Source organism: Leucopleurus acutus (genome assembly GCF_964270905.1).
Source record: "Leucopleurus acutus genome assembly, chromosome: 14".
NCBI lineage: Eukaryota > Metazoa > Chordata > Mammalia > Artiodactyla > Delphinidae > Leucopleurus > Leucopleurus acutus.
The window spans coordinates 487,991-509,057 of record NC_139156.1 but is presented as its reverse complement, the minus strand read 5'-3'; the positions used below and the strand labels follow the sequence as shown (position 1 = coordinate 509,057).

The following is a 21,067-nucleotide window of genomic DNA, read 5'->3' as shown; positions in this document are numbered from 1 at the left end:
GAAAGCCCAATGCCTAGAGCCCAGGACAGGGACGCAGGGCTTCTGGGCCTCGGGCCAGGTGGGAGGGCCAGTGGGCGCCTCTGCTCAGAGCCTGTGCTGCAGAAGCCCGGACTGTGGCATTTTGGGTGCACCCGCACGCACTGCAGCTTAGAAGAGGAAGCAGTTTGTGGCTTGAGTCCAGGCCCCCAGCTCAGGGTGCCCCCTCCGCAGGGCAACAGCGGGGTTGGGAGCTGCCCGACCCCTGCCCCTAGGGGAACCCTGTCGTTCCTCATCTGCCAGAGCGGGGTGGGGGTGGGTGGGTGGGGAACACCTGGAGCAGGCGGTCCGAACTGAATTTTGAAAACGACCCACGTGGAATTCTGCAGGGAAAGGGTAGGGTGGCTGGGAGGGGAGCAGAGCAGCACAAAGGTATTCACCGCAGGCCACACCTGGGGCTGGCCGTGCCACCCACTGCCCATCAGGAGGGGCCGGACAAGGCTGGGCCTAACAGGACAGAGGCCACAGCCTCAGCCGCCGCCCCAGGCAGCTCTTCCATCCTCAGTGGGCGTGTCGGTGACTCACCTCCCAAGCTGCTCCAGCCTCGGGACAAGGGGCTGTGCTGCCCCCTGCTGCCTGGAGCAACGCCCTGCCTGCAGTGAGGGGTTCCTGCTGACCCCAGGGAGCCCAGCCCCACTTCACAGGGACAGGTGTGGACATCAGGCCCAGACCTCGCCCCCACCTGGCACCTTGGTGACTGTCCTGATGTTGTTCAGAGGCCATGTGTTCTCACTTTGTCTGACTTGAAACCAAAAGACCCTTTAAAGGGACTCTGCTCACTTCAGGAAAGCGTGCAGACAAGCAGACCCTCTCTGGTCTGAGTGCACGAGCCCCAAGAAACGAGAGGAGCTGAGTGCAGACAATTCAACTTTATGTTTAAACAGGACACACACAGCACAAGCGTTCTGGAAACGTGGTGAGAAACCTCTGAACTCATCCACCTGAGGCTTCAGCTGTGGCAGGAGTGGCTGGCTTCACTGCGCAGTGACAGCGACCCTGGGCGCTGGAGCTGGGGGCCCCCGCGGGTTGGGCACTGGGGGGGCCGCCTTCTGGCTCCTCTCTGCAGACAGGCGCTCCAGCCGCTCTGTGTAGAAGCCGTTGAAGTCGAGCCTGCAGGGGAAGTGGGCAGGGTCCCTGCAGATGCCTCCGTGGCCACACTGGCGATCCCCTTACCACCCAACGGTGAAGGGCATGGGAGGCACTCAAGTCTCCAGCACACACGCACTCGGACACACATACAGGACCCAGGCGATACTGAGAATAAAGCTTAAAGACACAGGTGAGGGCTTCCCTGGTGGCACAGTGGGTAAGAATCCGCCTACCAATGCAGGGGATATGGGTTTGAGCCCTGGCCTGGGAAGATCCCACATGCCGCGGAGCAACTAAGCCCGTGCGCCACAACTACTGAGCCTGCGCTCTAGAGCCCGCGAGCCACAACTACTGAGCCCGTGCACCACAACTACTGAGCCTGCGGTCTAGAGCCCGCGAGCCACAACTACTGAAGCCCGTGCGCCACAACTACTGAAGCCCGTGCGCCACAACTACTGAAGCCCGTGTGCCTAGAGCCCGTGCTCCACAAGAGAAGCCACCGCGATGAGAAGCCCGCGCACCGCAATGAAGAGTAGCCCCTGCTCGCCGCAACTAGAAAAAGCCCGCACGCAGCAATGAGGACCCAACGCAGCCACAAAAAAAAAAAAAAGACACGGGTGAAGTGAGACAAACGTCTCCAGCCCCTGGACATTGGGGGTCTCCGAACCCCGGAACCCAGGACGTTGGAATGCCTGTGGGCAGAACAGGGCAGCCCAATGTTTGGCTGAGCCGGAGGCTACCCAACAGGAGGCTTCCCAGGGCAGGGACAGCCCCCTCCTCACCTGAACCCGCCCTCAAAGGGAGCAGGCCCGCCACGCCCCCTCTGAGGAGCAGGAAACCGCCAGCCCCAGGTCCGCAGGCCCCACCGACCGGCCCTCGGGCCCCGCGCGCCCGTCCTCGCCGCTGCACGGTCCTCCCCACGGCCCCCCAGATTCCGCGGACTCCTGCTCGCGTCAGCCCTGCACGCTCGCCGCTCCCGGGGTCACGGGAGGTGGACCCCAGGGGGGCACCAACGTGGCCCTCGAGGCGCGGCAGGCCGGGCGAGCGCGGCCCTGACCTTCCATGCGTTCCCCGGGGTCTCCTGACCAGCCACCAGCGGGAAGGCAGCGCCTCCTCACTGCTCACCTGGAGACAGTGCGACGGCCCGCGGCTGGGGCCAAAGGGCCCTTCCAGTGTCCTGGGTCCCGGCTTGGGGCACAGCGGCCAGTGCAGCTGACCCAGGCCTGGCCCTCGGAACACAGAGAAACGGGGAGAGGGCTGATGGGGCGGCCTGACATATACCAGTCAACACGGGCACGCAGGTGAGCATGCACACGAACACCCGCACACGTGAACGCCCAGAGGCCACTCCTCCAGCAAGCGGCCAGCGGCGGCACACGGAGGCCAAGGGAGCCTCGGCTGAACACACGCGGCCTCAGTCACACCTGCGCCGAGTGGCGGGAGGGCGCGTGCGCCGGTGGGAGGGCGTGGCGGGGCAGGGCGCCGGCGGGGGCCGGGGCACCCACCTGGAGATGACGCTGGCCATGCCATGCTCGCAGTCGCTGGTGCTGTAGATGCTCAGCCGGGCCAGGAGGTCGAGCAGGTGGGCTGAGAAATTCTTATCGAACTTACTGATAGTGGCCTCGAAGCTGGAGGCCAGCTGCGGAGCGTCCACGTGCTCGGCCAGGCACTGCAAGACATGGCTGTAGTGACTCAGCCGCCCGCCAGCAGCTCAACCCCCTTCTCTCTTCTTTTTTAAATAGAAAAATGTGTCTCGGCAATTCTTCACGTGAAGAAAGGTAAAACGTTAGGCACTGTGAAAACCCCTGAGACGGCAGGACCTAGAGACGCTCCAGGCAGCCGGCCCTGCGGCCCCACCACACGGAGCCAGGAAGGACGTGAACCTCAGGGTTTCTGCGTGTGGCTCAGATATTCCAGCTGACACTGTTTTCTCTTGACCGCCGCTCAGCAAGTGGGGGACCTGGGAGTGCCTGCCCGGGCTCACCCTGCCCCGCCGCACCCCACCCTACAGGACACACACCTGCACCCGCCGAACCACCTGGCCCTTCCGGTTACAGACAGACTTTAATCGCAGTGACCGCAGGCCCCTGCGGGGTATCCCCATGGCTCAGGCTTACCACACACCCCCTGAACGACGCAGCCTCACTGTGGGAAGTCGGGAAGGGAGATTCTCCGCGGCTTGTATTTGGAACATACATTAAGAGACTTTTTATCAACCAAAGGGAAGACAGGAATGGTGGGCTGTAGCAGCGCTGTGACCCTAATGCTGTGTCCAATCCCAGCGGGACAGAGGAGGGCCTCGGGGACGCCCGCTTGGCCACCCACCCACCTTGCGGGCAAGCTCCTTGCGGGCACGCTCCTCGGCCCGCTCGGCCTCCGTGGGCGGCCCCCGCATCGTGCCGTGCTCCAGTGTCAGGTGGCCCAGCTCGCTATCCAGTTTCATGCTCTGCGTGAACCTCTGGGGGTCGGGAGGAAATGCGCATCAGCCACGAGCAGCCCACTCGAGGAAGCGCAGCCCCCGCGTGGCTGGGACGGTCTGCAGGACTGGCTCCCGCCGCCCAGAGCCCCGGGGGCGCACCTGCATGCAGTTGGTGAACATGACGCACACGGACATGAGCTTGGAGAAGACACGCAGCAGTTCGGGGTTGGTCAGCATGCAGTCCTTCAGGCAGCTGTCCAGGAAGCTGGTGTGGTGTCCCAGCACGTCATCGATGTTGGAGGCCTGGGCGGGAGACACTGTCAGAGCCGCTCTGCTGAGACGACCGCACCGAGGCCCTGACTGGGCTGCTTTGTACGCTCTGTGTTGTTTCCATGTTTTAAACAATCCTGTGGTCTTTTGGGGGAAAACTTCAAAATATCGCTAAAAGGACAAACTGAATGTGCCCCAAAAGGTCCAAGGTTTTCGTTTTTAAAGACAGAAAACAAGGAGGAAACACTGCCCCCTTGCACTTTCCGCTCCTGGAATTTGGTGACATGAACTTTTTGGCTGACGGCCCCCAGGGGCCCTGGGATGGGCCTGGATGGGGCGCTGACCCAGAGCCGAGGCTCCGAAGGAACTGCACACTCTTCTGGCAGCCTGAGCCTGGGCCACGCGGTCCTGCGTGCCCTGCCCTCCACTGCTAACACGGCTCTGGCGGCATCGGGGGAGCCATCAGGGGAGCTGGCGGGTCCGTGCCCCACCTCTGCCTCCCTGACCTCTGACCAGGCGTCGTGACCAGCCGGGCTAAACTCACAGATCTCAGGCTCTTCTCCAGGACGTGCCAGGTCGGCTCCAGCACCTCAAACATCATGTAGTACTGGATGTTCTGGACGAAGTTGAGCATCCGCTGCCGCAGGGTGAAAGCGCCCGCGAACCTGCGCCAGGCGAAGGCGTCAGATACACAGGGCGCCCGCGGGCCCCCAGCACTCGCGAAGTGCCGAGCACCCCTGGGCCTGCAGGCGCTCCCAACCCTGGAGGAGCCGGAGGTCCACGAAGGGCTCTGGCTCAGACACGCCCCACCATCCCACAGTCTAACGGTAGCATGGAACATCAGAGACGTGGAGGCTGCACAGGCCAGCTCCTGGGTCTCCGTTTTCGGGGTGTAGAGAGGAACCACCCTGCTGCACAGGAGCCCCGGAGGACGTACCACTTGGCCGAGTGCAGGGAGTACTGCTTGGCAGTCTTGTTGCTGATCCAGACGTTGCAGAGCTGCCGTTCCACGTGCTTGCAGTAGAACATGTGTCTGAAGAGCATCTGATAGCGGGTCAGGGCTTTCCTGCGAAGAAGGAACAAAGCGGATTCCGACAGACGCCTGGGGGTTGTTGCCGGCACCAGACGTCAAAGGCGAGGCTCACGGGGCGGAGCGTGACCTGAGCAGCCAGTAACCCCCAAGGGCCTAAGCAGGCGCGAGAGCCTGATGCTTACCTGTTAATGATCAGAGACAGGGGCCACTTCACCACGTAGTCGAAGGAGAAGGCCTCCAGGCCGCTCAGCGTGAGTTCGGTGGGGTCAGCGTGGACCATCGCCTTCTCCTGCTTGGTCTCGATGGCGAGGACACGCAGAAGCTGGGTGATGAGGTCGTGAGGCATCAGGTCGATCTGGGGAAAGAGAAACAAAAAAGCATCAGGTCCCAACCCCACCCCGCCTCTACGTCACGAAATGGAAAAGCGAGTCCAGGGCCGAGGAATCTCCTCCAGACATGGATTCTAAGTCTGGGAGGCTGGCTTAAAATACCAAACATCTACTGATACACCTTAATTAAAAAACAAAACTGCTTTGAGTCAAAACAGAAAAAGAAGGGTACAGAGAAATTACTTTAAAAGCATCCCTGATGGTATCAAGGAGAAACAAGGGCAAGTGAGAAACCCTGAATCCCGCGAGACTCAGCCCTTCTCCACCACCTGCACAGGCCAGGCGGAGGGAGCATATGGTGAGGACGGCACGGCGGTTCTGGGCAGGGAATGTGGTCCACACACTGCCTCATTCACACCCTTACACGGTGCCACCTATGTGCCAGAGATGTGGGACAATTCCCGTAAACTGATAAGAAACTGGGAGGATAGAGAATGACAGAACCACAATGAAAGACAAACAAGGAAGGATGAAGGAATGAACAGGAATCCACAGATGAGAACTCACATCACCTGCTGCAGAAGTGGACCCTGAATGGCTGTGCTTCCTCCCACCAGGGCCGCGGCCGACTCAGCGGGCAGCCCAGGCCCGGGGACTGAGCATCAGAGATGTCAGTCCAGTGGAGCGCTGGCCGTGTGCTTTGACCCAAGAATCTGACTTCCCGGATCTTATCCTACAAGAACACTCCTATACCTCACAAGAGACCCCAAAACACATGAAGAGCGAGCTGCCAGAACTGAGAAGGGTCTACGATGACAGTGGGAGGCCTGACACCCTGCTGTCAGCAACAGAGACAACCAGGCAGGTCAGAGACGGGACGTGAGCACAGTGAGCTGACTGCCCCCCATGGGACACGGCCCCAAGCAGCTAGTGCACACAGAACACTCCCCAGGACAGACCATGTGTGAGGCCACAAAGCAAGACTCAGTAAGGTTAACAAAACTGATATCATGACACGCCCTCTGATTACAACAGGATGAAGTTAGAAATCAGTAAGAGGATAAAGTGAGAAAATTCACAAATAGTGAAAATAAAATATGCTCTTAAAAACAAATGGGTCAAGGAAGAATCACAAGAGAAATTCAAAAACATCTTGATACCAAGGGAAATGAAAACACTATAACCAAAACTGATGGGATGCAGTAAAAGCAGAGCTCAGAGAGAAACTCACAGCAGCAGATGCCCACGTTAAAAAAGAACAATCTAGGGCTTCCCTGGTGGCGCAGTGGTTGAGAGTCCGCCTGCCGATGCAGGGGACACGGGTTCGTGCCCCGGTCCGGGAAGATCCCACATGCCGCAGAGCGGCTGGGCCCGTGAGCCATGGCCGCTGAGCCTGCGCGTCCGGAGCCTGTGCTCCGCAACGAGAGAGGCCGCAGCAGTGGGAGGCCCGCGCACCGCAAAAAAAAAAGAACAATCTCAAGTCAACAACCTAACTTTACAACTTAAGAAACTAGAAAAACAGAAAACTAAACCCGAAGTCAGCAGAAAGAGGAAGATAATGAAGATTAGAGAAAAAATAAACAAAACACAGAACAGAGAAACAACAGAGAAAATGGATGAAACCAAGTTAGCTCTCTGAAAGATCAGCAAACTTGATAAGCTTTTAGTTATGTTTAACTAAAAAAAAGAGAGAAGACTCATATTACTAAAATCACAAATGGAAGTGGGGACATTACCGTCAACCTTACAGAAGTAAACAGGATTATGAGAACTAATTCCTACACAAATTCCTAAGCACACACAAACTACCAAAACTGACTCAAGAAGAAACAGAAAATTGGAACAGACCTGTAACCGGAGAGGAGATGGAAGAAACAACGAACCTTCACAACAAAGAAAGCTTCACTGGTGAATTCTACCAAACACTCCAGGAAGAGCTGATACCAACCCTCTCGAAACTCTTCCAGAAATCCGGAAGAGGGAACCCTTCCAGATCAGTGTACGAGGCCAGAGATGCTACAGAAGACTAAAGCCAACATCCCTGCCAGAAACGGATGCAGAGTCCCCCAGAGACCCCGACCCCCCAGTTCAGCAGCCCATGGAGAGGCTCACATACCACGACCCCGAGACGTGTCCCTAACAGAGCCAAGGAAAACCCTGTGAGCATTTCAACCGAGGCAGGAAAAGCACTCCTCAAGGGCTGGCTTCTGCTGTTTCTCTCTCCAAGGTACCTGGGGGGTGCCTGCTCACCTTGAGGTCGTCTTTGAAGGGGTCGGTGTTGGCGGTGCTCATGCGCAGGGCCAGTTCCAGCAGTGCCTCCAGACGGGTGGGCGTGATGTCGTCCACCGGCTTCTTCAGCTCCTCCTCCGTGAGGTCCATGAAGTGCACAAAAAAGTCGCCCTGGTCCATCAGGAAGTAGCGCTTGATGGACCTGCGGGCAGGAGAGGTGAGAGGCCGTGGACACGAGGATGGCCCAGACCCGCAGAGTGCTCCCTACGAGGGGTGATGGTGGGAGCTGGGCGGAGACTGGGAGGAGGTTCCCATGCCCACAGGTGCCCCGAGTCCACGGGTGCCCACGCCAAGAAATACATTTATGAGGGGAGCAGGGGTCAGCTCCAAATGTGCTGAAATGAACAGTGGGGTCACAGCACTGTGCAGGACATGCTGCCAGAAAGGCACTGGGGACCGCAGACAGGTCCCTGGGAGGGCAGGGGGCCAAGGAGGGGGCTGGCGGCCGCAAGGAGGGAGCTGTGCCACCGCAGACGAGGGGACGTGGGCACACACGGCCCTCTGTCGGCCCCTGGGGGCGGGCGCACCTCAGGCGGGCCACGAGCTCCTTCTCCTCCGTGAGGAAGTCCAGCAGCACCTTGCTGGCGTAGCTGAAGGCCTTCTCGATCTGCTCCACGTACGCGCGTTCCTTCAGCGTGTAGATGACCTCTTTGGCCACAGGGCAGGTGACGTCACGGCCACACTCTCTGACCACATTCAGATATTTTCCTGGAAAGGGATGGAAACAGTCAGATTACCATGCTTGCTGTATACGTGATAACTCACAGGCCTGAACCCCAGACATCGCAGCCCCAGTGCCGGCCAGAGGCAGGCAAGAGAACCAACCAGCTGAGCACAGTCCCTACCCCCTCGCCCAGAGCAGAGCAGCACAGCTGTCGCCACAAAGGGCTGCAACCTCCTGTGACTTCATACCTGCACTTGCCTCATCAAGGGCACAGGAATAACCTCAGAGAGCCTCACGGGAACCAGACGCTACACCACCTCCCATCCCCGATCTCAGAACCAAAGTGTGAGGCCCTGGCTGGAGCGTGTCTCCAGGTAACTCATCCCACATGTGTCTCTCAGTCACGTTCCTGACCGCAAGGAGATGACTAAAAACCCTGCCAGCCCAGCGGGGCACGTGTCCTTTACTGCTTTTCCCGTGCTAGCCTGTGATACTGAGAAATAAGACACATACCTCTGGTCTTTGTTCTTGGTTCCTGGCACTGAGCTCCTACAACCCTTGGGATTTTGTGGTTCACAAGCCCCTTTCACCCACACCTGAGTTTACACTCGCAAGGTGACTCCTGGCCATCCCTACAGAGCTTCAGGATGGGGGCTGGCAGCCGGAGGAACCAACCACGTGATGGGAGAGTGAAACCCTCAGCCCTGTCCCGACATCTGGGGGGGGGGAGGGGCTGGAGGCTGAGTTAATTCCCAACAGCCCGCGAGCCGATCAGCCGTGCCCTGTCCCAGAACCTGCAGGGAAACCCTGCGGGAAGGGGTTTGGAGAGCTTCTGGGCTGGTGAACGTGTCCACCTGCCAGGAGGGTGGTGCCCGACACACCCCAGCTCCACGGGGACAGACTCTCCCGTGCTCGGGACCCTTCCACACCTGCCCCATGGACCCCCTCATCGGGCTGCTCATCTGCATCCTTTACGACATCCTCTGTAACAGACCAGCGATCTAGTTAAGTCAAGCGTTTTCCTGAGTCTGGGAGCTGTCATGGCAAACATCGAACCTGAGGAGGGGGTGGTGGGAACCCGATTCATGGCCACAGTGCATGGAGTGCGGTGGCCTGGGGACCCGACACTTGTGACCGGCGCCTGGTGGGGGCAGTCTCGAGGGACGGAGCCCTGACCCTGTGGGGCCTGCACTGACCATGGCACATAGTGCCAGAACTGAGTTAAATGGGGGAACACCCAGCTGGTGTCCACGGGGAGCGGAGAACTGGCTGTTGTGCGGAAACCCGCACACCTGCAGTCAGAAGTGCTGGGAGCAGAAAACAGTCTTCCTTTCAGTGGCCACAGAGCTTTAAGAATCACAAAAGGACGGCAAGTCCAGCTCGGGTGGGGGACAGAGTGAGTCCACCGGGCGCCGCCGGCACTGCGGGCGCCTAACCTGGGCAGGTGGGGACATGAGACAGCCCGCCAGGCCCCGCCCCCACGGTCACCTGTGCTGAGCACCTTGCCCGCCATCTTCTGCAGGAAGGACGGGATCTGCCGCTGCACCACGGTGTAGCGCTGCTCCCAGTACCTGTCGTTGTAGTCCTCCTGGATCTTCTCCTTGCGCAGCTCTCGCTCCTCCACCATGAACTCGCTGAAAGGCATGGGCGCCGGTGACGGGCAGATCTTGCCACACAGGCCGCCGCAAACAACGGGAGTCCACGGGGGCCACGGACAGCCTCGCCGCCCTTCATTCTCAGCCGCGAGTGAAGATACACCCACCGACGCCCATGGGGCATTACCGGGCGCAGAGGGGACTGAGGTCTGCAGAGCTGGACAGGACGCTGACTCCACTTTACTCCACCCGCACCCCCCTACAGGAACCTCGCGTGTTCTTCCATCTCGAACACGGGCAACAAGACGACACTCCCATCGGGGCCCATGTTCCTATCACCAGCAGAGCCAGACACCCTGACGCCACCTACGCTTACCGTGGAAGGGCTTCCTTGCCAGGCCCTCATGCTAGATTTTGTCATCTGGGTCGTTAGTAAATTATGTCTAGACAACAGGTTCATTTTTTTAATGTTCCGACGTGTACAACAGATACACGTCAGCATAGAACTCTCCGTGAGCTGACGCGCTTCACGTTGTGCGCTGAGCGTGGCGCCAGCTGAGACGGGCCCGCAGGCCCCCACCTCACCCCGCTGCCTCCGCGGCCCCTACCTGTATGGGTCGTCGATGATGCCCCTGTAGATCCACTTCTCCAGGATCTCGAAGTAGGGCACGCTGGCGGCCGTGGTGAGGTACAGACACAGCTCCTGAGCCTGGCTGTCGCCCGTGTAGCTGAAGCTGCGGTCATGCAGGAGGCTCAGGGTCGACCCCCCGACACACTCGCCTTTGTCCACCGAGGTGGCTGCCAGGGGAGAGGACGGCGCTCAGTGCTGAGAGGGCCACTGGGCCACCACGGGCTAGAGCCCCTCCTCAGGGGACAGGCCTTCCTTTTGGGATAAACTCCAACTATAAAGCTGTGGTTTTTGGAAGTTCCCGGAGTCTTCCTCCCACAAACTAATAAAACACAAAGCTGTGCGGCTTTCACCTCACAAAGTAAGAATCGGAGGACGAGTGCCCTGGCCCAGGGTGTCCCTCCCGCCAGGCCCGCGCACCCAGGGAAGCCAGGATGTCCACGGTACGCATGGCCGGCTGGATGTGGAACCAGAGCTTCTGCAGGGACAGGAGGCCCTGCCTCTGCAGCTGCTCCAGCTGCGTGACCAGGATCAGGTACTCTTTTACCAGTGTTCTCATGGCGGCCGCCAAGGCGTGGTTCACCTGCCCGTACTCGAAGGAGGACTTTTCCTCGACGAACCTGCAAGGAAAGCAGCCCAGAGCACCGGGTGGGTGAGAGCTGTGTCTCAGAAGGGATGGTCGGAGCCTCTTCCCCAACCCCAGAGGGCACCGTGGGCAACGCCTCCCTCCCTCTTCCAGGCCCAGGAGTGAGGCTGCAACTGTCCCCGCAAGGGGCTGAGTGCGCTTTGCCGGGTGCCTACCTGGTCACGGTGGAGTAGCTGGAGGCTGCCGGGAGGACCCTGCTCACCAGCTCCCGGATGGACAGGTCCAGGCTGGGGTCCACGAGGAAGGTGCGGCTCTGCCTCCCTGTGAGGGGCTGGGCAGTGACGTACCTGCCGTCCACACCCACCAGCACATACAGCAGGTCCTCCACGACGGCTGCCTCCTGGGCGGCCAGGGGCAGTGTGCCTGTGGGCACAGACGCCAGCTGGCCTCGCCTCCCCCAGACCCCCCTCCGCCGCCCAGCGCTGGTGGACCTGAAAGCCAAGGCGATCCCTCGGCTTAGCTGATCCCGCCGGGGCACCACAGGCTGAGATTACACAGCCCGGAGCGGCCTATTGGAGCCTTAAAGCAAGTAAAACCCTCCACACGGACATAACCCACGTGCGCTCACAAGGATGAAGTCGGGAACGGCAGAGCTTCTGACACGCGTCGCGCTCGTGACACTCACTACAGCCGGGTGAGCCTGCGCCACTCAGGGAGAAAAAGGTCTCCTCTGAAGCTCTAAAACGCTGATGATTTCTCTCTCACAGTGCGAGATGGTTCCCTTTGACCCCGATGGACTCAGGACAGTCACAGGCCACGGACCAGGGCTGTCCCCCAAATGCCTCACAGCCCCAGCGGCTCCCCACTTCTTGGTTCTCAGCCCAGATGGCCCTCGGCACCCTCCCGACACTGCTAGGCCAGAGGCAGAACCGGGAGAGAGGCGTCCAAGAGATCGCTGGCGCCCTCTGGGCGCCTGTGTCAGCCCCAGGGCACCCAGAACCGGGGCCTGGCAGCTTGGGATGGGGCGCACCACACGCCCACGCTTACAGAAGCCCTGCTGGCCTTGCACATCCACGGGTGCACACCTGCCGGTGGAAGCAGGACGGGTCTGAGCCAGTGGCCCCCTGTCCAGGCACACGGATCACTCTGGACTCAGAGCCGCCCCTGAACTTCAGGTGGTTTTCCTCCACGGCTCTGGCAGGTCCGACTACGACCTCAGGACCCCTGAGGGAGGCAGGTCCGGCTGCCTGACCCCCAAGTGCAGGTTTGCTGATCTCTGCACTGCTTACCGCCAACCTTGGCATCTCCCTGGCCAAGGCCCGGCTGAGGCTCTCGGGCTGCAGGCCCCGGGGCAGACGCCACCCAGGCCCCAACCCCTTTCCCCGACAGCGGGTAGAGCAGAGTGTTGCAGGCTGCGTTATTGTGAGCCGGACCAAGAGACTATGTACAGGACCTTCGGGAGGCACGGCCAGCTTGAGGCCTAGCTCTGAGGGACACAGTGCAGGGGCTGGGATGGGAGGCTGCACAAGCCGCCAGGGTCTCCGCAACTCACTGGGTGCAGGGCACAGGCCGGACACGCAAAGCCGGCTCTGGGACGACGGAGACGAGCACTGGGGCCGGGCAGGGCAAGGCTCAGGTCTGTACCCTCGTGTAGGGCCACTGGCCACCAAGGTCAAGTTAAAGAAAACCAAAAATCCAATTCTCAGCCACGCCAGCCATCCAATGCCCACCAGCTGCATGTGGCCGGTACATGCACTGGACGAGACAGAAAGTTCTGTGGGACGTGCTGAGACCCCAGCTGTTGGGAATGGACAAATGCCCTCGGGCTGAAAGGGCAGGTGGAGGTGGGGCTGGGGCCAGGCTGGCGCAGCGGGAGGGACGCAAACACCACACAGCGAGCAAGAGACGCTGGGGAAGGTCAGAGCCCGTTGTAGACACGCTCAGAACACAGATTCTCCCGGACTTCAGGAGAGCGGCGCCAGGGACAGAGCTGGGGTCACACTGGGGACGCTGGATTCCTTCAAACTGATGTGGTCACCCGGGAAGGGGACATTTGGCGAGAGCCAGGAGCACGGCCTAAGGATGCGAGACAAAGTGGGGGGAGGGGTCCCTGGGGGCCGGGGGTCTGTGGCTCAGGACAGCACCTGTGCTGCCCAAACGTCCAGAAAAGAGACTGCGTCCGCAAGACCTGAGCCCGAGGCTCGGGGCCCCATCAGAGGCTGCTGCACGGGAGCTGCACGCGCGGTTAGAAGACGCCCACGCTCGTGACCTTGGGGACGAGGCCCTGGGTCAGGGCAGGACCCGTGAGGGCGGGAGGCGCCACGCCGTGTGGCCGTGGATGGGCTGGCCCAGGCGGGCACATGGAGCTGCAGGCCGGCGCGAGGAGGGTCAGCCCGGCTGTGGGTGGGTGGCGGGCAAGTGGGTTGGGGGGGACCTGCCTCAACAGGGACTCAGACAGCAAGACGACTAGGGACGGCTGGTGGGGGGGACACCGCGCGGGTGGTGGGGGTGTCCCACAGGGCCGCTGCACATCACCTGAGGAGGCAGGTCCCTCCTGGGTGAGGCTCTGCCAGGGGGAGGCCAAGGCACGTGAGCATAGACGGGGCCAGGGGGCCGTGGAGGCTGCATCAGGGCCTGAGGCACTGGGCCAGGGGGTGACAGAGGGCAGTAGGGTGACAAGAGGCCTGTGGGATGGGCGTCAATCCCGCCTCCGGAGCCCACGGGGTGCGGCTGCAGAAGGGACATGGGTCAGGCTGCCCATCCGTACAGAGTTCTCCCCAGGAATGGTGTCACTCAAGGCAGCCTCGGAGCCACCCCCATGCGAGGCCCGCCCGACGTGGCTGCTGTGTGCGAGCAGCCACACAGGACACCTACACGGGAAACCTTGCACATCCAAACCGTAAGTGCGTCCTGCCCTGGAGAGCCAGCGCCTGGCCGCCTCCGCTCTGGCCGAGCCTCTCCCGAAGGCGCCTCATGCGGGCCTGGAGCCTCCGTGGCTTCTAACTGGTCCAAGCCTGCACGCGCAACACGGAGACGCCACGACCGCGGGGAACAGACTCCGAAGTCCTCCAGATTCTGCCGCATGTGCAGTGGAGCCCAAGGTGTCTCATCTGCCTGCCCAGCCAGACACTGGGAATGCCAGGCCCCAGGCCTGCAGCACCGGGGCCCCCGCCTGCCCTGCTTCTCGCCCTTGGACGTGGCCCCGGGGCCCAAGCTCCTCTGATGGCCACAGAGCGGGCGTGGCCACACTCCCCTCCCCAGGCGGGCTCTGCGGGTGCCTCTCTGTGAGCACCGAGTGTTCCCTGCTGCCCCTGCTTCCCGTGTGCCCCGGGAGCCAGAAGGCAAGACGGTGGTCAAACCCACGTCCCCAGATGCCCCACAGTCCATCTGAATGCGACACACATAGGCCGGTGTGGCCAAGGCCGTGTCACCCGTGTAGCAGAATCTACAGCGGCATGACTCACTGTTGGGAAGGCCGACCCGGTGATCCTGCCGTCCCAGGGCTGCCCGAGCCCCGGGACGCAGGCGCTCCTGAAAGCCGGGCAAGAGCCAGCCCAGACATTGGCACACCACCACCCACTGCTGACCGGGGATGGGAACATGAAGGATGGTGTCCGGCGGGCACTGCTCCTTGCCGCGTGGCCAAGGGCAGCAGAGGGCCCGGGTGATGGCACAACACCGGCCCGCCGTCTCCACAGGGCTCAGCCCCCCCTGCCGCGGCGAGGCCCCTGCGGTCAGAAGTCGGTGCGTCACCTACCGATGGGCACAGCCGCGTCCATGCTCGCGCCTGAGCCCGTCAGGAAGTCCCCGAGCAGCATGGGCCTCTCGTACACCCACGCTGGGAAGACAGGGAGGCGCTGGCCCAAGTTTTTTTTGTTCTGCTTGTCTCGAAGCATCTTTCTCGTGAGTTCCAGAGACTGGTGGGGAGGTTTTTAGAAACAAAAAAGAAAGATACGCCTTCAGTACAAACACTTAAAACCGACACATCTGCAGTACGAAAAAGCAGATCCCTGAGCACACGTGTGAACGGAAACACACGTGTCTGAGCCCATCGCAGTGCAAGGGGCCGGGGACAAGGCAGACGGGGCCCAGCCCCTCATCAGGGTCTGGACTGCACGGGGCCCACAGGTAAAGCTGGCGCTTTCGCACGGAGCAGGCCCACTCTCGGGACCTCCGGGCACAGCTCACCGCTTTTCCCGGTGGCACGAGGTCTAGGCCCAAGCTGCCAGGTGAAAGGAAGGCCCAGTGAGAGTTGGCCGGATAAGGGGCGCCCCTACCCGAGCCCCTCGGGGCTGAGGGACAGAGGGAGATGGCCACTCTGGCTCGGGCAGGGAGCCGTGGTCCCCACGGGTGCCCAGCTTTCAGAGCACTGGCAGGGGGCGAGGGGGCGTCGAGGAGGGGGCAGTGGTGGGAGGACCACATGAGGTGGGGACACAGGACATGCCCAACCCACACCGGCCTGCAGCTCAGACCTCAGGAGGCAGCTCTGAGTGGCTCGAGAGCCAGAGGCAAGACTGTGGGAACAGAGAAGGACAGCAGGAGACCAGGGCTGGACACAAAGTCAAAGGCAAGAAGAGCGGCAGGTGAGGGAGATAAAGTATCGCCTCAAACCAATTGCCCAGCGTCGATGAGGGGAGCCGGGACTTGCACTGGCCAAGCCTACAGAATGGGCGGGCAGCAGGAGCTGACCCCAGGTGAGTCAGAACCCCCCGCCCGGCACCTGGAGCTCGTGTCCCAGAGCCAGGCCCCTGCCGGGCCAGAATCCACACCCAGACGCCTCTGCCACACGGTACCTGCTGCCACGTGGGGCCCGTGGCCACGCTGCCCAGCTGCTTCCTCAGCTCCTCCAGCTCCTGCACGGAGATCCTGGAGGCTGCGGCGGGGGCGCCGGCCACGAGCTCCGCTCTGTCCTTGGCGTTCTGCTGTAAATACTGCAGGGTCTGGAAGCACACGGCCCTGGCGTCACGCGGGCCTCACGCTCGGGCCCTCCGCCGGGCACTGCCGCCCCGCCCCACTGACCCCAGCTGCAGCCTCCACGCGGAAGCCGAGAGCAGGGGCCCCGCTCGTCCTGGAGCGGCAGCCTGCTCTCCCGACGCTGCCTGCCACGAGGCGCCATGCCCCCAGATCACGGCAGGTCGGGATCCCAGACCCTGTTCCCAGTGGCTCAGCCTTTTCTCCGTGAGACCGGCCTCCCTTGCTGCTCGAGACCACGCCCCTTTATCTGTCCCGGCGCGGTGGCTACCACGCGCCCGGCCACATGCTTCCCCGCTGAACGGACCCTGGGCCTCGTGATGCGAAAGGAAGCGCCAACCAGCCCTGGATGCCCTGGGCCGGGGCTCCTCAGATGGCACGCACTTCCCTCAGTATCACAGGTAACACAGGCTCAGTTTAGCACAGACAAGAGCACGGCCTGGACAACGAAGGTCAAAGGCCCTCTGCCCCAGAGGCCGCTGCTAGCGCTGTGCTCATCTCCACCATGTTGCTTCCGTTCGGGGGCGCGCACCTCAGTGCTACAGGTGTGAGGCCGGGGCGGTTAACGGGGGGCTGCCAGGCGGGACAGCCGTCCATCATCCCCGCAGACGCAGAGAGGCTCTCCTCCTCACACAGCCACCCCCGAGCCCAGCACCCACCTCCCTGTCCTCTGTGAGCTTCGACAGCAGGTACACCAGGGGGTCAAGGTTCCTCGTGTTCTTAGATTTCAGCTCATCATATTTCTTCAGAAAGTCCTCAGGAGTACGAGAAAATTCTGCTATTTTAACCTCAAAAGCACAGACAGAATGATTTAGAGACGATAACTAGGAACTTTAAAAAGCCTTGCAAAAACTAAACCCAAAAGAAGAGTGAAGTTAGGCAGATGGAATAGTCACGTGTCTCTAAACTAAAACGAAGAAAACTCATCAGGATTCTTTGTTAAACTCACCCATATTCTCTTCTGTGGTTTCTTCCACGTTATACTTCCTAAGCCTTAGGTCAGACCATAACCACCTATGTTTTTCCTAATAGTGTATATGCATTCTTTCCATGCACTTAACTCTTTTCCCTCTGGAATCATTATTACACACACGTTCCGGGGCTACGTTTTCTCACTGATTAAAATGCTCCCCTTAAAATAAATTGGACATAACTACGTATCCTAAACTCTCTATTCTGCTCAGTAAGTTTTCTGAATTATCCTTGTGCCATCATTAAGCTGTTAAAATAAATGAAGCCTCATAATGTGTTTTTAAAATAGACTTCTAAATTGTCTTTTACTGAAAACCTATAACTTTGAATTTTACATTATTTGAATTTTAAAAAATCCAATTTGAAGGGATTTCACTGTGGCTAACGCCAGGAGCTTCCTTTTTCACCCATAGGAGAATCTGTGTCACGATGTGAACAGAAATCAGGACCATCTGGGCCTCCCTCCTTATGGGGCACAGGGAGGGCGTGGCTGGGAGTCTGGGTTCCCAGGTCAGGCTGCCAGTCCAACACTCTCCCCGAGCCTTCATTTACTCATCTGTGCAACGGGTGATGGGGAGAAACCAACGGAAGCAGAGCGGAGCAGAGAACGTGGCCCATGAAAAGCATCTGACAGCACTGTCTGCCAGCGCACCGGCACCGCTGTGGCTGCTCGTCAGAAGGTGAACTTTGCGCCCAGTGCAGCACCGGGGACAGGCACTCACTTTGGCGCTGTGTGCAGACACAGTGGTTGTGACATACGGGGTCCTATTCTTCTGCAGCAGGTCGATGTAGACCTCGGCCCCGTCCCCTCCGTGCACTCGCAGCAGGCTGAGCAGCTCATTGACGTCGTGGTGAATTCGAAATTCACTCATGATTCTGGCTCTGTGTTCTCCTAAAGGTAAGAGGAGAGCCCTTATAAACCAAGAGGCTATAAATTAGAAAGTGTTAAAGCAACTGAATTGGCCAGTGTCAGGTCTCTGAGAAGCCAAATCGTCACAGAGCCCATCCTGGCCTGAAGGTTCCCCACGAAGACACCACCGCAGCCTGCTCCGACCAGCATGTGGGGCCCCTTCCTGGGGAGACTCGCCCTCCTCGCCCGCTGCTGGGGTCTGTCATTCTCACTGGGCGCTGTCTCAGTGGGCAGCTCCCACGGGAATCAGTGCTGAGCCCCAGCAGCTCCAGCCAGGTTCCAGGCTTACTCCTCAGCTCGGGGGGGCTGGCACGTGCACACAGAGTGGACGTGGCCCTAAGGCCCGGGCCCCCATTCCTCCTGGGTGACCCCAACCACACGTGGCCCTGGGCCAGCAGGGAGCTGCTCCCCTCAGGTGGCAGACAGCACTTTCTAGTCCCAGCTGTGCAGATACAGTGATCCCAGCCCTCCAGGGACCCTGATCTATACAGGGAGCTCTGCACAGGCCTAAGCCACCGCCCCTCGCGGCTCCCCCTGTGAGGCCCACACCTACAGCTCCAGCTGCCTCCAGCTGTGTGTTCTCTGTGCACTCTGGTAACCAGGATGCTGCCTTTTCTCGCCCAGGCTGGGCTTTGCTAAGACTGCTACACATCTCCTATGTACTTGAGCTGGGTGGGCTTCCCCTTCAGCTCAATCTGCCCTGTCCATCAGATGTTCTAGGGTCTCCCCACTGGATCTCATTTATGGTCAAAACCATAAATGAGATCCCATCAAGAAGACAGTGGTAGCCTGCAAGGGGACCTCTATGCAGATGTCCCCAAAGGGACAGTAGTGGCCTGCAGGGGGACTTCTGTTCTCCCACTGATGACTGGTCCAATTAGCCATTATTATTAAGAGTAAGACAGACAAACACGGGCAATTAGTCATAGATTCAACAAATAAACACGAGCAAACTTTACACGCTTCACATAAACGTTTCAACGCGGCTACGCAGGGTTCATAATTTGGGATCATGAACAACAAAAGACTTGGAAATTACAGGCAAAGTCATTTCTGTATGTGATTTTTCTGAGGAAAGGGTCTTTCAACAGATTCTCAAAGGCTGTGACCCTAAAAAGGTTAGAACGGCTGTGTCAACAGCTCCAGTGAAGACAAGCCATGAGTTAACAGCAGGTGGGGAAGGCTCGACACACACGCCCACAACGTGGATATTAATTTGTACCTCTACATCCAGAGACTCTAATCCTGAGTGATGGAAAACAAGTTCCCCACATACAAATATCACAGTCAGCTACGTAAACGTCAAATAGCGGCCAGAGGCAGGGTGTCTCCAAACACGAAAGCAGAACAGTTAGGTGTGAGCTGGTGTGGAACTCGCCAGCATGCACACATTTTACACCAGGAGGCGCTCACGGTGACCACAGTCATGGGCACAGGGCCTGGGCTGCGGGATCCCAGGCAGCCTGAGCCCTGACTTGGTGCTTCCAGGCTGTAGGGCCCTGGACAAGGAGCCTGTCCTCTGTAAGCTTTCTCTGAAAAGGGGCGAGTACTAGACCCTGCCCACGAAGCTGCTGTGGAGATTAAATATAGCACCTGAGGGCCTGCACTGTTGTTATCAGAAAAGCAGAAACAAACTTTGCTATTGCTACACGTGGCCAACCACCTGGAAACACCCGCTGTTACCCGAGAAATGGAAAACTGGAACTGAACCACTGCCAGCATCCTCAACTATCACCTTCTAATTAGTCACGGAGCGGCTGAATGAGGCACTGCGAACTACAAACAGAAAAGACAGCACGGAGCTCTCCCACTGATGGCCTCTTCCATTCCAAGGGCAACTGCTTTTACCCACATTCTACGAGGTTTCCAAGGACCGCGGGGTGTTCTCTAACAGCTGGACTGAGGACCACTTTGGCCACCTAGGCGGCATGGACACTGCATTTGCCATCTCTCCACCAGTCACAAGTGGGTGGACAGGGCTCTTCAGAAAAAAGATCATTTAAGTAAATGCTTATTTAGAAACTATCTTCGTGAACCTTGACATCTGTGGTAGAAACAAGCGCAGACATTCCACATCACAAGTATTAATACTACAAGGAGCCTGCTGTTCCACGCGGATGTGGGGAACCATTCCTGCAAGATCTGTGGCTCTCACCTGCAGGTGATCTTTTTAATGCTCCCTTGGGCTTCACCCTACTGGTCGCCACCAACGGGCCCACAGACCCCGGTGATTGAGGGTGAGCTGCCGTGGGGCCGCGGGACCGGCACAACAAATCGCGAATTTCCCAAAGACCACTCGGGCTCCAGTCTGCGAACTGGTCTGGAGACAAGGATGGTCCAGAGGCCGCGGTAGCCCTTCAGGTGGGAGACAAGGCGGGGGGGTGTGGGAGGGGGGCCGAGGGTGATCGCAACGAGGACGGGAGGGAGGAGGGAGGGAGGGAGCCTCTACAGCCAGGAGCCTGTGCTGCTCGGGGCCGGGAGAGGGACCCGAACCATCGGCTGGACGCGCGAGGCCAGCTCCGCATAGAAGCCGCCCCGGGACTCACCGCAGGGGCGCGCCCGGCCCGAGCCCGCCAAGCCCGTCAAGCCCGCAGGGCAGCCCCGCCGGCGGCGGAAGTGGCGCTCTACGTCACGTCCGGCCCCGCCCCGGCCGGCTGGCGGACGGTGGCCGACAGGCCGTGGCGCCGCTGGCGCTCAGGGCGATGCAGCTGCCACCCGCGCTGCACGCACGCCTGGCGGGGGCACCCGGGTCGGCCGAGCCTCTACCCGTGGAGCGGGACCCCGCGGCCAGGACCGCGCCCTTCCGCTTCGCGCCGCGCCCGGTGCGCTTCCCACGGGAGCACGACTTCTTTGAGGTGCGTGACCCGAGGAAGGAGAGAGCGGTTGTGGGTGGGGGCGGAGCCGGCGCCCTGGCGGCCGGGCTTGGATGGGGCGGGGGAAATGCTTGGGGCGGGGCCTGGGTGGGCCGGGCCTGGGTGGGGCGGGGGCAGACTCCCGGTGGGCGGGGCTGAGGCTCTGGGGGGCCGGGGTCCTAGGGGCGGGGCCCGGGGTGGAGCCGGGTCAGAACCCAGGACGCTGTCTCCCGCAGGAAGGGGACGTGCAGCGGCACCTCTACCTCCAGGATGTGCTCACGCAGGTGGGCGGGGCGCCCGAGAGGCCCAGGTTAGTGCTGTGGCCCAGCAAGGGGCCCTTCTTGCCCTCTCCGGGCCCCTCCCTCTGCCCGCCCCGCCCCTGGTGCCCGCCCCGCTACTCTGCCTGTACCACCACGGAAGCCTG

General features: G+C 60.3%; 2 protein-coding genes across 4 annotated transcripts in view; one reads left to right on the top strand and one right to left on the bottom strand.

Moving 5' to 3' along the window:
• Positions 1–898: 898 nt before the first annotated feature.
• On the bottom strand, positions 899–20,392 carry LOC309971269 (gamma-tubulin complex component 2). Of its 3 annotated transcripts, none has more exons than XM_082854167.1 (18): positions 20,338–20,392; positions 17,604–17,773; positions 16,569–16,697; positions 15,732–15,878; positions 14,696–14,855; positions 11,154–11,361; positions 10,773–10,972; positions 10,333–10,522; positions 9,618–9,763; positions 7,993–8,173; positions 7,427–7,607; positions 5,030–5,202; positions 4,752–4,880; positions 4,359–4,479; positions 3,704–3,847; positions 3,455–3,583; positions 2,631–2,794; positions 899–1,146 (listed from the first exon to the last, which is right to left on the bottom strand). In XM_082854167.1, exons 2-18 carry the CDS (start codon positions 17,751–17,753, stop codon positions 1,011–1,013), a joined length of 2,688 nt encoding a protein of 895 aa, XP_082710293.1. In that variant the 5' UTR covers positions 17,754–17,773; positions 20,338–20,392; the 3' UTR covers positions 899–1,010. The 3 variants fall into 3 exon arrangements, with proteins under 3 accessions (XP_082710293.1, XP_082710294.1, XP_082710295.1); XM_082854168.1 differs by lacking the exon at positions 20,338–20,392 and adding an exon at positions 19,947–20,017 and having other exon boundaries at positions 17,604–17,793; XM_082854169.1 differs by lacking the exon at positions 15,732–15,878.
• Positions 20,344–21,067, top strand: part of LOC309971447 (zinc finger protein 511-like) — a gene marked incomplete at its 3' end in the record, with an annotated part of 989 nt that continues 265 nt past the window's right edge. Inside the window, exons 1-2 of the mRNA XM_082854432.1 lie at positions 20,344–20,646; positions 20,880–20,953. Of these exons, the coding sequence (XP_082710558.1) occupies positions 20,494–20,646; positions 20,880–20,953 (227 nt within the window). The 5' untranslated portion in view covers positions 20,344–20,493. The remainder of the gene's footprint in view (positions 20,647–20,879; positions 20,954–21,067) is intronic.

Excerpts from the sequence above, each read along its gene's own strand:
- LOC309971269 (XM_082854167.1), bottom strand. The coding sequence starts at position 17,753 with ATGAGTGAATTTCGAATTCACCACGACGTCAATGAGCTGCTCAGCCTG. Across the intron at positions 5,203-7,426 it reads CCTTCAAAGACGACCTCAAG|ATCGACCTGATGCCTCACGA; the intron begins GTGAGCAGGCAC and ends CTCTTTCCCCAG. Across the intron at positions 4,480-4,751 it reads TCCCTGCACTCGGCCAAGTG|GTTCGCGGGCGCTTTCACCC; the intron begins GTACGTCCTCCG and ends CGCCTGGCGCAG.